This window comes from Mixophyes fleayi, chromosome 3 (assembly GCF_038048845.1).
Source record: "Mixophyes fleayi isolate aMixFle1 chromosome 3, aMixFle1.hap1, whole genome shotgun sequence".
Classification (NCBI taxonomy): Eukaryota; Metazoa; Chordata; class Amphibia; order Anura; family Limnodynastidae; genus Mixophyes; species Mixophyes fleayi.
The window spans coordinates 41,616,134-41,631,437 of NC_134404.1; the positions used below are offsets into that span (position 1 = coordinate 41,616,134).

Here is a 15,304-nt window from a genome sequence, read left to right on the forward strand (position 1 = left end):
TATATATATATATATATATATATATATATATATATATTATAATATATGTACTGAAGGATGGTAGATAAGTGGATAAGCCCTAGCTATTGTCACAGCAGTGTGTTGAACCCCACCATTACCTTCATTATTTGTGTTGAACTATTTACTAGATTCTGAAGGACTGACTATTTTGACGGCTAGTTGCAGGAGGTGTGTGAGCAGAAGCTGCAATTGATTTGTCAGGTGCAGCAGTCATCCAATCAGGTGCATCCTTTACCCATATCTCCTAACTTTTTTTTGAATTCTACAGGAGGTTGGAGTCCTCCAAGCTCAAGAACTTGAGTCATCCAGCAGTAAGTGTAAACATATTGGTGTGGTTCCTAGGATTTGGGGCACTAGCTAGGCAGGATGGGATAGCCTGAAGTTGATAAACACTTTAACAACAGCATTGCCTGTAAAGATATACAAGTTTCAAAAGAACAACCATCATGGCTGTCCTTGAAGTTAGATTTAAGTAGATTTCCAAATAGCACTGTAAAAGTAGACACAATGCCTTGCATTTAGGTGTTTATTCGATTTTGGTGTGTTTTATCTTTTTTAGTTCACTGATAATAATTTCACATTTTCAAAATAAGTATCCAGGCCTGTTCTATTGAATACATATATAGATAAAAGCGTGCTACAACTACTTCTTGCCTTTGATACAACTGACCTAACAAAAGCAATAGCAGGGTCATTTCAGGGTAATAATTACTTTTTTGGTTATTCCTTGGTACAGCCTAGTAATGTGAATGTAAGAGCCCCTTTAAAGACAACAAGCAAGCTGTTCTAAATCCTTTGTAACGTTAATCCCCTTCAATAAAGATTGATTAAAGCAATAAAATGCACTATGACTATGAACCAGCAAAAACTATGTGGACAGCTATCCCTAAATACGTAGTAAATATTGGCTGAAAATGTTCTGCAGGATTATGTTTAAAACCGTTCTGAGATCGACTGCAAAATATTTTAAATCATAATGTGAGCATTAAAACATAGAAACGCTGTAAATACCTTTATAACGCAACATGTATCTAATGGTATTAAAATGCATTTTCGGCAGCATTTATATCTCCGATCCTATTGTATGTCTAAAATTCACGCCACTAATCTAATGCCATCTATTTGTGCCCTCCTTGGAATTGGAATCAGCTAACGGAGATAAGGATGAAGCTGTTTAATCTTGGCTTTCTTTGACAAGCCGATCCTGAGAGGGCCGGTCCGTGTCTTGAGTGGAGTCACTCTTCTGATCCCATGAGAGAATGTCACTGGTGGGGAAAAGATAAAACCTCTTATCATTATGAGCAGGAAAGACGTACACTTCACCACTCGGTAATGATATTCTAATTTCCATTGCATAATAAACAGCACAAAGCTAAGCATTGTTTAGAGTGACTGGCTCCATTTGATAGACAGACGACCCCCTGGGAATAACAATTTATGTTTATTTTTATAGCAAGTCAAAAGCATGATTTCAAACAATTCCTATGTGTCACTTCTGAGGGGGAGGGGGGATTGTGTGCAAATAACCATAGTTTCCAAATCCATTCAAGTCATTTGCATTTATTAGGCTTTTTTTTTTGCGCTCTCCATTTCTGTAAATTTTGTTGCGCTGTACATAGGCTTAACTTACACCCTGAGCAAGTTGGTGATGTCATGCATGTGTGTGTGGCTTAAACGTGGATTTAAATGTAATAAAATACAAACACAGTTTAACCCATATCCAAATCATGCTCATAAAAACAATTGCTGCTTCCAGGGGACAAAAAAAAAAGTTTATTTGTATTCTATAGCAGTGGATTAAAAAAATTTTTCAGTTCAAGGCACCCTTAGGGTCTCCAAAATGTTTTCAAGGGACCCCCAAGCCAAAATAATTACCAAGTAGTCTCCCGCCTTGCTTACCGCTGGCCCTGGCCGAGGCACCCCTGTGAGATCTCCAAGGCACCCCAGGGAGCCTAGGCGCACAGTTTGGGAACCACTGTTCTATAGTGCTGAAAAATCACAGTACCCAATCATGCACAGCCCCTAAACGTTTGGGTTAAATGCTCTAAATGCTGCTGGCTTCAGTCACTGTCCCCTAAATTATACAGAAATTCTGTCTGGTCTCTTACCTGTCTCAGTGGGTGATGTATTACTTGACTCTCTCATATTACTTGTCAAAAAGGCCGGAGTCCAGGAAAAGGTCTTGGCAACATCTCCTGTATAACAAAATTGTTTCTTAATTGGTGTTCTATATACTAGAATTAAAGTAAGACTTTTATGAGGATATATAGAATATGTTCTTTATGCTGCTTACAATTAAATCTAATTACATTTCAATAGAAAAAAAAACACTTTGTGATATATTTGTTTTGCCATTCTACCTTTTTATCTGTTTTTTGTCAGGTGGACGTTTGAAGTTGTAGACAATACCAATTAATGGACAGTCAAAGCAACAATGTCCCCAACTAAGAGATCTGCCAACAACCTACCTTGTATACACTTCAAGCTACCAGCAAAATGTAAATATGCAGTGAATGAATTTACACCCCAAAGCGTCATTGAATCCATAGAGAGCCGGGACATTATAATATGAATATAAATAAAACTGCTCGTGTTTTTTATTGCAGAAAAATACCTCTATTTTTTTCCTTTCAAACATGCAAATCAGTAGGGAAAATCTGGGACAGTTGGCAAGTATGTCAGATGTAGAGAAATGTTACCATTCAGCTAAATAATTTGTAGCAACCTTTGATATATGATTTTGACTTCATTCTTATAGAAATATCTGCAGCTGGTGCTGATGTTGCAAAAAGCCATAAAGACTGCCAACCAGAACATTATGTTAATAAGTGAGTTTAATCCTTATAGCATTTGTTTACACAATATAAAAGGATTAGTATATCAAAGCAACAAAAAAATAAATACTCAGCACACCTAAATTAACCTTTGCATAATATTTGTATAATAAAGCTACATTGAAAAAATAATTAGCTAAGCCCGCTTTTTTTAAAGACTAAAATTTATATATATATATATATATATATATATATACATATATATATACATAGAGAGAGAGAGACGTTACTGCACACTTGTTTAGTACCCTTCCATCTCCTGCCTCTCCAGTGTAGATACGCAAATGTCAAATGTGTCCAGCTCTGCATGAGAACATATAAGTGCGCTCTCTTTTTGGGGATGCACAGAGCAAATGATCAGAAAATACGCTACACAAACGGGGGTATGTCCAAATCAGTATCAAGCCCATATACGACATCAATGGGGTGGAACCCTTACAGAACTCACAGAGCGCGTAGTTCAAAGACTTTACAGTCAAGAATATTATTGTCACAATCAACATATAAAAACAACTGATACACCGCTTGCATTATTTTTTCATTATACTCCGTTGTTAACATTTCTACATGTAATGTAGTGTATAAAAAAAATATTGAATTCTGTTAATAAAGTAATTTAGTCACTACATTTCAGTTTAATTTAAGCTAACCACTGGGTTTCCCTAGCTGATTATTATTCTATTAATCCTACAAACTTGTGACTAGTAGGAAGCCATAAGATCTCTGCTGTTGGTACAAGTAGTGGGTTTGGTACGGATTTCCGTTGACGAAAATTCTGACATCCTTCATACCTACAGCAAAAAAACAATTGCATAAAAAACGAAGGCAATAAAAACAGACTTACCTGAAATCCGAAGATCCAGATGTCCAATGGTACTTGCAGGCTGACAGTAAGTGATTCCGAAAGGACAGCGCTCCGGCACTTCAGTCTTACGTCTGTGCGACTTGGATGAATGTTAATTTAAAGCGGCAATGTCTGGACCCCACAGCTTAAGTGTTCAAACAGTTAGTCTGCGGGGTCCAGACATTGCCGCTTTAAATTAACATTCATTAGGTGGCGCAGACGTCAGACTGAAGTGTCGGATCGCTGTCCATTCGGAATCACTTACTGTCAGCCTGCCGGTGTCATCGGACATCTGGATCTTCGGATTCAAGTTAAGTTTGTTTTTATTGCCTTGGTTTTTTTATGCAATCGTTTTAATTTTGTAGGTATGAAGGATGCCAGAATTGTGGTAATCACTAATATGATTACCACCGCAAGTAGTGACCCCCCCCCTCCACTTTGTGGCCAACTAATGTGCCAAATAGTGTGGTGTGCCCAAGGTTGGCACCCTTTGTTCCCCTCTATATCTTGGACAATTGAGGTAATTTTCTTATTTTATTGATTATTTATTGCTCACTGCCATATTTCTGTAAATGTCTATCGCATTAAATGTCTGGACTAGTATAAAAAAGCAAAGTGCCCAAATAGCAGGAATCTATGCTAAACAGAACTCACGTATCCTTTGACGGTTAAATATCACTCTTTCTTTATGAAGCACACAGAGCTAATAATCATGGAAGTGTATTTTTCCTGTTTTCACAATTTTGCACATCAGTGGTTTTGGCTCTTTGGTGAGCCCGCATTTAAAACTTGACATACAGTGGATATAAAAAGTCTACACACCCTTACTGAAATAGTAGGTGTATGTGATGTATGTATATGTAAGATAGTGTAATAGATAATAATGAGACTCAACAATTTCCATGCACATTGCACTGTGTAAATTAAGAAAAATAAGTAAATTATCAAAGGAAAGATAGCTTCCACCCCCCCAAAAAAAAAAAAAAAAAAACAACAACAAATTATCAACCAGTCCCAAATCTGAGCTGGTGCCTCTGTGGGGGAGAGAAATGACAAGAAATTACATTTTTTCTCCCCCACTGGCATATGCAGAGATCAAGAATTTTTTTTATTTTTACTTAGTAAAGTGGTGCTAGGGTTTGGAGTGTCTTTTATTTTCAATTAATATTGTATAAATGTGTGTACGTGTGTGTATGTTTTTTGTACCTTTTGGTATAATCGGCTGAGATCTTTGTACATTATAATGGGAGCACTGGCGTGGCAAAATTTTCACTCCAAGTCTTCCAAACTTATTAATAAACTGTCCCTTACAAACCATAAAATGTTTAATGGCTGATACCTTTCCTTACATTATTCTCTTATCATTTTAACCATAACCATAATAAAGACACGACAACTTAAATGTGGGGAAAGTAACACGGGATTTATTGCAGGTATGGTGGTGGAGAAAGGAGCAGTCCGAGTCGCCATCCGCCAGGCCAACCAGGATGCCCCAAGCCTTCCAGGGGGCATCCGCAAACGGGGGACAACCACACACCCCAAGGCGCACATATCTACCTAAATGGGGCTACCGCCCCGGGCACTACAGAACCCTCCCCTTTTCTAGGCTAACGGAAGCAACCACAAGTCAACCCGGTTGGGAAGTACTTGGACCGAGACTAATAGCCTATTCCATTTGAAAACAGGTGGGTTAAGCGTGCCCGATACCATCATGTGCCCTTACCACTGGCCGTCGACTGTACTACGATTTCCGGCCACGCCCGGGTCCTCAAGACCCGCGGCCCGCCACCACACCTAAAGAATTCCCGCTAAGCCTCTATAAATATCCTCAACAAACAAACGCATGCCTTCCTCATTCAGATGAACACCATCAGACCGATATAGGCCAGGACTCTGGAAACGTATAAGAGGATGTTGTATACGGACTCCACCAATAGAGCGAATAAATCGAGCAATCACCGAGTTCACTTTTTTCGTCAGCCACTCTGCCCTCCTTAAAATATCTCCAAGACAACCTAGGCACTATATCCGACCAGCATATTAACAGGTCAGGCCAGGAGGCACGGACCCAAGCCAACTCTGACTGAATTACGAACTCCAAATCTACGGTCCTACCTATACCCAGGTCATTTCCTCCCAGATGAATAACCAACACATGAGGCACCCCCCTTTTAGCAATCTCATTTACTAACAACCTACGAAAACCCGTCCATCTTAAACCCCTCTGACCAATCCACTGAACCACAACCGACCCCGGAATAGCTGAAGTATCACCTATAGCCCTATGCAAAGCAGCCCAATGCACAAACGAATGTCCCAAAACCCAGACCAGCCGCGGGGTCCTGTGCTCTGTAAAGAAGGCAGTGAAAAACAATATACATGTTAACGACAAATACCAGCAAAACTTTCGAGCAGCTGGAAATTGAAAAATAATAAGAAGAAAAGCAAAGACCAGCATGGCCCCAGGATTCTATCCTGCACACCCATAACAGGCAACTCAGCAGACCACCACACAAGAGGTACGCATTCACACAAGTAGCAAAAGGAAACAAAGAGGGGAGCTGAAACACAAGCGAGGGTAAAACCATTAAAACCTCATGGAGCCAACAAGCCAATCATGGCCCCACTTTAGAGGGAAAAAACGGACAAAACCCTCGCGCCCTGCTTAAAAAGCATGAGCAGCCGAAACCCTGTGAATCCGCCCGCAGCTTCAGATCAGGAGAGCAGAAATTCAGGAAAGAAGAGAGGGTGCGACCTCTCTCATAACGTTTGTAGACATTACTTTTCCACCTGCCCAGTTCCTTCAAGGTAGGCTCTGATGCCCCTGCAACCGCAGCAGATGTAGCGGCACCAATACGGAAAGAATGGGTGCCAAACTGCTTACAATCCACACCCACAGCCGTCAATGTGCGTTTAAAAACCACTGAAAATTGGTACCTGGTGAGAGGTGAACCATCACCATGCACCAACCAAGGTAATGTACCACTCGGTCTAAGGGAGGCAAATTGGCTGATTAACACAATAGGGCATACAGAACAACCAACCCTTGGGACCAATGTAACCCAGCGCCCTCTCCCTAACTGGTCAGATTTAGACTTCCTCACCTTACAACACACAGAGCTGCTAGATATTATTACGTGCTGGCCTAGCATGCCTGACAAGGGGGAAGTACGAGAGGAAGCAACTAGCTCGCTCACCCGCAAAGCGCCAAAGTATAACATAACAAAAGCAGCGCGAAACAAAGCAACCTCGTAGCTATCCCTAGCAATTGTCGAGATTGCGGCCACCATATTCCCTAGCAACGAGTCACTGATAGGCCTTCTCTGATCCGAATGAACCGGTCTTTCTCTCGCCCAACCCCTCAGGGCCTTTGAAATCAAAAAACTTTTTGTAAAGTCTCTCTCTCCTTTCATCCTAGCAAAGAATGATATCCCTGCCAATGCGGCCACCATGGAGGCCTTAGACTTGCCTGCCTGATACCCAGCCCAGACAAACACCAGCATCCGCTTATCCCCACCTTCCTTACCGCCAAGGCCAAGGCCTTGGAAAGTGCACCATTCCGTCCAGGCAGCCCGATATTTTCACCCTCGTCGAGGGAGCCAGGGAGGCTTCGGCCAGCCCTTCTATGCTGGCTTGACAATCTGCCATACGTAAGAGGGACAGTGCACACCCGTTAGGGATGCCCCAGGAGCCAAGACCCTAAATCTCTCCATCTGACCCCTAGACAACGCATCCGCCAACTCATTCTCGACTCCAGGCACATGCCGAGCTTGAAAGGATATATCGCAGGCCAGACAGCGCCAGACTAACCTACGCAGAAGTGTAATTACTGGGGGGGACTTGGACCTTTGTCCATTTATTGCCTGCACAACACCGAGGTTGTCACACCAAAAAAACTACCTGTTTTCCAGCTAACCTGCTTGCCCATAGCTCCAGTGCCACGATCACGGGGAAAATCTCGAGTAGCGTCATGTTAGCTGTCCAGCCGGACGCCACCCACTCCTCGGGCCATGAAGCAGTACACCACTCGCCTGCAAAGTATGCCCCAAACCCTACCGACCCAGCTGCATCTGTAAATAGCTCCAGCTCCGGACTGGAGACCGAAAGACCGCGCCATACCCGTACTCCATTGAAATCCTGCAAGAACAGGTCCCACACTGCCAAATCCTCCCGGATTTCCTCAGAGAGTGAGATGCGGTCGCCTGTTCCCCGCCGTTGCCCTCTCCAGCTTCCTACAAAATACCCTGCCCATGGGTATCACCCGGCAAGCAAAATTGAAACGTCCCAATAACTCCTGCGCTTGTCTCAACGACACTCCCCCTTGGCCTATCACTTCGCCTATAGCTCCCCTTAGCTTACTCACTTTATCGTTTGGCAAGCAGCAGATACCCCGGACAGTATCTATCTCAATACCCAGGTATGATAACTTGGTGGTGGGGCCTTCAGTTTTTTCCCCAGCCACTGGTACCCCCAGGGAATGGAAAAGAGCCTTCACCGCAAACAACATGTCTCTACAAGTCTCATCCTCCCCGGGCCCTACCACCAAGAAGTCGTCCAAGTAGTGAGCGACTCCGTGGTGGCCTGTGCCCGCGCAGATACACCAGTGCAAGAACGAACTGAAACATTCGAAGAATGCACAGGACACCGCGCACCCCATGGGAAGACACCTGTCTACATAATAGCCCTCCTCTAGCTTAAAACCCATAAAGGGGAAGGAATCAGGGTGAAGCGGCAGCAGACGAAAAGCCGACTCCACGTCAACTTTCCCCATCAATGCCCCTTCCCCGAATCCCCGAACCATGTCCAGAGCCGATTCAAAGGACTGGTACGTGACCCTACAGTACTCATCTGGGATCGCATCGTTCACCGACGCCCCATGTGGAAATGAGAGATGCTGAATGAGTCAAAATTTCCCTGCCACCTTTTTAGGAACCACCCCTACCGGGGACACCACCAAGTTCCGATATGGGGGGTCCCGAAAAGGTCCACTCATGCGCCCCAACATCACCTCCTTCTGAACTTTCTCCAATAGAACCCCTGGGTGCAAACTAGCCGATTTTAAATTTCCTCCTATTCCCGACTGCACCGCTCCCTCGATAGGAACTCGAAACCCCTCTCTAAAGCCTTCCCTCAAAAACTCTGCCTCCATCCTATGAGGATAGCGGCTAAGCCACCTGCCCAGGCTCGCCAAATTAATCGGCGACCCTGCCTTCCCCAACGCCAGTGCTGGGCTGACCACCTGAGCCACCTCTTCTATCCTGCTTGTCACATGCCTTTGCTGGATGCCCTCCCCCGCACTTAATGCATGCATGGGTGAATCTGCACCCTTGCCCGTGAGGGCAGCTTGATCGGTTGAACAGGAAACAGCGGCCCTTGCTGAGAAAGGGCGCATTACCCTTCATCCGCCCTGTCTGTCTCCGCCACGTGACGCTTGTGGCGGCGGCCCCCCACCCCTCTTGGGACACCTTCAACCAAGTCTCAACGTCTTTGTAACCTAACATCAGGCTGGCGTGTCCCTTATATTTTTCCCTGAAAACCTCATCGTAGGCCAGCCAAACCCCGGGACGGGAGGACACGTACATCTCGTGTATCATATGCAGATATTTTAGCATATCCATCCATTCGCTAGGGCGAGACTCCAGATAACAGGCCGCAAAGAGGTAAGCGCCTGACAGCCAGTTCTTATAGGTCTTGTAACTGGCTTCCCCACCCCCTCCCCTGGCCATGGCCTCTGTCACCAATTTCTTGCCCTGTTTGGAAACTTCAAACATATCAACGAAACGCCCCCTGTGAATTCTACTGCGTATTGTCTTTCTGACCCCTTGAAATATACCTGTGCTTGCGCAGCGCATAGTGTCATCACCCGTGAGCCTGGAGCCCCTGAAATGTCTGTGTCTATCCGCAGAGCGCTCTGACTGTCTAGTAACAAAATGCTTCCGCAAGCGCTTCACTAACCGCTGCGGACTACCTTGTGAATCCGAAGAAGACATGCTAGAGCTACAGCTATAGCTACCAGACCCCCCAGATTGCTCGTCATACATATCACAGACATTCATCTCACCTTGCTCCGCGGACCCTCCTTCCAAGCCCGTCCACTGACCTTCCATCTCCGCCTCAGCCGAGGCCTGCCGCTCTCGAGTCACGGACCTATCCCTTCGACCACCACTGAAAGCGACGCCATCTGCTGGGAGAGACACGTTACTACATGACGCCAGAGACACAGCACCAATCAACAAAGAGCGCCTTCCTTGACTACCAGACCTGTGATTCTCCTGCACCACCCGTCTAGCCCGCTCCCCCTGCCCTTCCGGGGCAACACTGCTGGGACCTGATCCACTCCTAGATCTACCCCTGCGGGACCCGGAAGCCACCTGTCTATTGCCCCCTGCTGCCCGGCCCGACTGCTGACTACGATGGGATCGGGCTCTATTCTCTCTGGCCCGGCTATGCCCATGTGAAACATCCTGTACTTGCCCCTGGTAACTACCCCTTGGAGAGCCAGAATGAGGCTGACCCCTGTCTATCCCACGCGGCCCATTCCGCACATCCCTGCCCTCCCCTAGAACAGGACTACCCCTACCAGGTAAGCTACCATGGACACTGAGGGAGCGTGACAGGGATTGGGACTGACTAATTACAGGCAACCTAGGGCTACTCCCCGTATTAACAGTGGAACTGCTGGGCCTGCTAACACTAGTGGGGGGGGGGGGACACCACCCCCTTGTACTGACCGCGAGCCAGCGCTACCCTCATGCTGGCCCACGGACCTATGATGCTGCCTACCGGCGGGGGAGTGCCCTGCCCCCTCCGCCGCTGAATGCTGGCCACTTACCCTCCCCCTGGCTGGAGCTAGACGAGCGGATCCTCCGCTCGTGGAGTTGCCATAGCGACGGACCCGGGACCGGAAGTGACGTCCGACGTCACTTCCGGCCGGGCGGCGGCCCTGGAGGCCTGAATCATACCCCTCCGCCGCATCTCGTGACGGGGGGAAGGCCCGGCGCCTGCTAGCTCTCACATGAGAGCGGGATGCCTGGTCTGCTAAAGGTAAGGAAACGGGCGGGGGAGGGGAGCGGGAGGAAGCGGGGGAGCGTGGATCCATATCGTGGCTGGGGTTAAATAATGAACACACACCAAAACACAACAAAGGGGGGGGGAGCGTGAGCGGAGACAAGGAGAGAGAGGTGGAGGGAGATGTAGCGGGAGATGGGACCAGGGATAAACAACCACTAAAATACAAGTACTATACAATCAAGGGTAAAAGAAAAGAAATAAAGAGTACAGACAAAGAGAAGAAGAAACAAGCAGATATACACAAGTGTTGAGAAACAGAGACAGCGGAATAAGAGATATACTTATCTGTGTCAAGCAGCCTCTAACGTCCAGCAGTGTAACGTCCAGCAGTGTAACGTCCAGCAGTGTAAGAGATGGATTCTTCTCCGCCTATCCCATATATAATCTCCGTAACTCCTCCCCATGACTCATCCGGACGTCCTGATCAGACCAGCCCCTTTAACCCCCAGAGTCCAATACAGTTCAACACAGCCTTAGCTTTTATTATCCCTCGAGCTTATATCCAGCCCTCTGTTCTTATTTCCTCTTTAATAGAGGTACCAGCCCTGCACTGCCCAGACCAGGTTGGTTATTCTATAGCAGTGGGACCTATACTTGTGGTCTTCCTGCTATAGTGGAAATCAGAACATGCTGTTGAGGATTTCAGAAGGAGAGTAAGCTGGCTGTTTTCAATTATGCACCTGCAAACATGTGATCGAAACCCACTAAAGTGCATTTGTAGGTAAACTCAGAGCAATATAATAAAAAGCTTCACACACACAAAAAGGACAACCACACTCTTAACCTCACTAGGCTACCCTATTACCACCCTTAACACAATCTACACAAGACAACAACCCTCTGACCCCTGAACAATATTGCTATGTGACTGGATCACATAGAATACAAATCACTTTTTACCTGGTTGGACCAATATGTAGTATGTAGATTTATTGTATCTGTATCTGACTCCCATTGACATAGATTGTAAACTTGCAAGCAGGGTCCTCTTACCTCTTTGTCTGTTTTACCCAGTATTGTTTATTACTCTGTTTGTCCCCAATTGTAAAGCGCTACGGAATTTGCTGGCGCAATATAAATAAATGATGATGATGATGATAATAGAACCAGTCGCAACATCACTAAACTCTCATGATTTATTTTAGGAGACAAACAGAAACATTCATTTGATTGCAAGGGGTAGTGGAGGCTGGACTTTGTACAGTGAACCTTCCAAATATTTTTCCACCTCTCCATAAAGCAGTTTTACTTTTGCAGAAGCTGCCTTCGTAGGCAGAGGGGAAGTGTGCACCTTGATGTGGGCTGGGTGGTCCATCAATGTACCCGATTGCAAAACTAATTAATTTGCAATAAATGACCTTTAATGTGTTCTTGTGTAATGTTTATTACAAAATTTATTTTAAAAAATAAAGGAGCAGAGTTGCCTGAATTATCTGAAACAGTTCGAAATTTGATCGAATTTGACCGGATCGTAGACTTTGAATTTGTTGGAGACACCATTGTGACTTTTGTGCCAGTTCAAATTGGGCTCGAATTTTTGGTTTGAAGTTTGCAGCTCGTAAAGCAAAGGACTTTAAAATATATATATATATATATATATATATATATATATATATATATATATATATATATATATATATGTGCATCTATATTTAATGTGATATGTAATGTAATAATCATGCTGGAATGACTTGAACTCATGGAGCTAAAAACTGTCCAAAACATCAGAGATTAAATTTAATTTAGTTGCATAAATTTATAGTAGTGGCAACTTTTTTTTCCTGATTAAACAAAAATAGGTCCCAGTAGCCTCCAAATGTAAGATTTACTGAGCAGGATCACAATCAACAGCTGTGTTGATACATTTTTTTTTATAATTATAAATAATTAATCTGTCGGATTATGAATGATTTGTTGGATATCTACACTTAGAATATTTATGGAAGTTTTGTTTAGAACAGCAGTGTACATGATATTCCCGGCACATACTGAAAATATGTAAAAGAAGAGTGAATATAAATGAAATATGTGAAAAAAATAATAATGAGTCGTATGAGATGAATGTTCCTCCTTTCATCCCTGGTTTTTATCAGCATTGGTATCTCAGTTGCCTGTAGACCAACACTGTATGCTATAAATACAATTGTTGCCAATGATAAAGTAATACCACAGTCACCTGCTCCCCCAGAATGTCTGGGGGATTAATGGAATATTGGGAAAACTTCAGGAACTAGGTTTACTAAACTGTAGGTTTGGAAAAGTGGAGATGTTGCCTATAGCAACCAACCAGATTCTAGCTTTCATTTATTTAGTGCATTCTACAAAATGACAGCTAGAATCTGATTGGTTGCTATAGGCAACATCTCCACTATTTCAAACCCGCAGTTTAGTAAATATACCCCCAGGTGAGAAGGGTAACCCCCCGAAACCCCGCTATGCCTCCCGAACTGGGCCACAAGAAAGAGACTGCTGCTCTCCTCCTCTTTATGTTTCATCTTCATGCTTTTCCACAGAAGATGAGGACGACAAAAAAAACGGCCACCACCCTTCCAATCACAGACGGAGTTTAACTTTTTGCATATTGGTTATTTGTCTGACAGAATTTATTAGCCCAAGCAGGAAGTGAGTTGCAAGGCACAGCTAGTGGTTGTTGCATAACATCTGGATGGGAGGAGACAGTGGCTGACTGAGGGTAATGACACAGAGTAAAAACTCCAACTTGCATACACACTTATCATCATCATCTATTTATTTATATAGCGCCACTAATTCCGCAGCACTGTATACAGAGAACTCACTCACATCAGTCCCTACCCCATTGGAGCTTACAGTCAGATACACAGACTAGGGTCAATTTGATAGCAGCCAATTAACCTACTAGTATGTATGTTACTTATCACATGCATACATATCACATGTACATATAGCATAACCACAGCTGCCTACTCTCCTAGAGTATTGGGAGACATCCCGGATTCCTACTGTGCCTCCCAAACTGCCAGCTTGCCCAAACGTGTGTGTACAATATGACGTGACTGCATACTCGAGTCCGGGCCGCCACAGGCAACTAACCAGTGTTTGCATAAATCAGCAAAAAGAGTGAGGATCCTCTTGACTCAACCGAGTCAGCACAATGCTACAAGGCTACTTGTATTGCAAGTAAGTCCATTTTCATTGTTCTTTTATTGTTCATTTGTTTGTTTGTTTTTCTTAATAATTTATTAGAAGTCCAAATTGTATTTGTTAAAGTTTGATAGAAAGAATTTTGATCATTAAACAATGGAGGATCTATTTATAAAGCCCTGTTTATTGCAGCATTGTAGCTTTTTGTTGCTTTGTTCTATTAATTCCCCCTGTTATCACATGCAATTGTCCCTCATGCTTCTGCACTGGTGATATTATTTATCATGTGTGGTACTAATTTTACTGCTGCGCTGCTAGGTTATTGCTGGTGTTGCCATAGCTTTTACAGTAAAATAAAAATAATTTTATTATAAAAAAATATTTTTAATGGCCAGTACATTGCTAGACATGTCCCTTGGGTTAAATAGGATATGATATGCCTGTTCAGGTAGAGCTAGACACTTCGCCTTGGGCAGTGCACTGTACTTCATTCTTACTTTTATAATCCCTCTGAAATGATTTTCCCTGGCAGGAGACATGTACTTTAATTCAGTTAAAAAAAAGAAGCAAAAAACATCCAATTAGAGCCCTGGGCAAGTTATTTCCTGTTTTTTTTTTTTTTTACTTTAACCCTGCTCCTCCCCTTACCTCCTCTCTGCTCAATCCTTCAATTTAATCTTGCTCCTTCCCTTCCTTTCTCTCTGCTCCTTCCCATCCCTTCCTTCCTCTTTCTTACACATCCCTCTTCTCCTCCTCTTCCTTCCAGTTCTGCCCCTCCCCCTTCCCACTCTGCCCTCTGCGCCTCTCCTTTCATCCGCTCCTATGTGGCTGGCCTAACACCCCTTTGCTGCTTTCAACTAGTGCTTTCCCCTGTGATCTGATTGAAAGACTTCACTATATAAACAATGACTGGCCATGTATTGCCAGTGATAGCATTTGACATTCATGCTTTTGGCTCCTGTATCTTTATCTAAATCTAAATATATCAAAACAGAACAGGATACAGGAGTCAAACACGTGTGTGAAACACTATCACTAGCAATGCATGGCCAGTCAGGGTTTTTCTAGTGAAGTATTCCAATCAAATAACAGAGGATGTGGCAGCAAACATAAAAGAACATATTTAGAAAGAATTACACTAATCAGGAGCCACTTATAAACCCTCTACTAATTCTAAATTAATAATTACTAACGGAAAAGAGGCTAGACTTTTTGGGGTAAATGTATCAAGCTGCGAGTTTCCTGTGGGTTTGAAAGTAGAGATGCTGCCTACAGCAACCAATCAGATTTTAGTTTTCATTTATTTAGTACATTTATACGTTTACCCCTTAAGTGTTATTTAACCGACAATTCAATTAACACAATAAACCAGTGGTTCCCAAACTTTTGCAGTTCGCGGCACCCTTATAGC

General features: G+C 43.8%; 1 protein-coding gene across 1 annotated transcript in view; it reads right to left on the reverse strand.

The window, feature by feature from the left end:
* Positions 1-483: 483 nt before the first annotated feature.
* RAD51AP2 (RAD51 associated protein 2) overlaps positions 484-15,304 on the reverse strand; it is a 33,040-nt gene continuing 18,219 nt past the window's right edge. Inside the window, exons 3-4 of the mRNA XM_075201400.1 lie at positions 2,130-2,216; positions 484-1,286 (exon numbers count right to left, since the gene is read on the reverse strand). Of these exons, the coding sequence (XP_075057501.1) occupies positions 1,171-1,286; positions 2,130-2,216 (203 nt within the window). The 3' untranslated portion in view covers positions 484-1,170. The remainder of the gene's footprint in view (positions 1,287-2,129; positions 2,217-15,304) is intronic.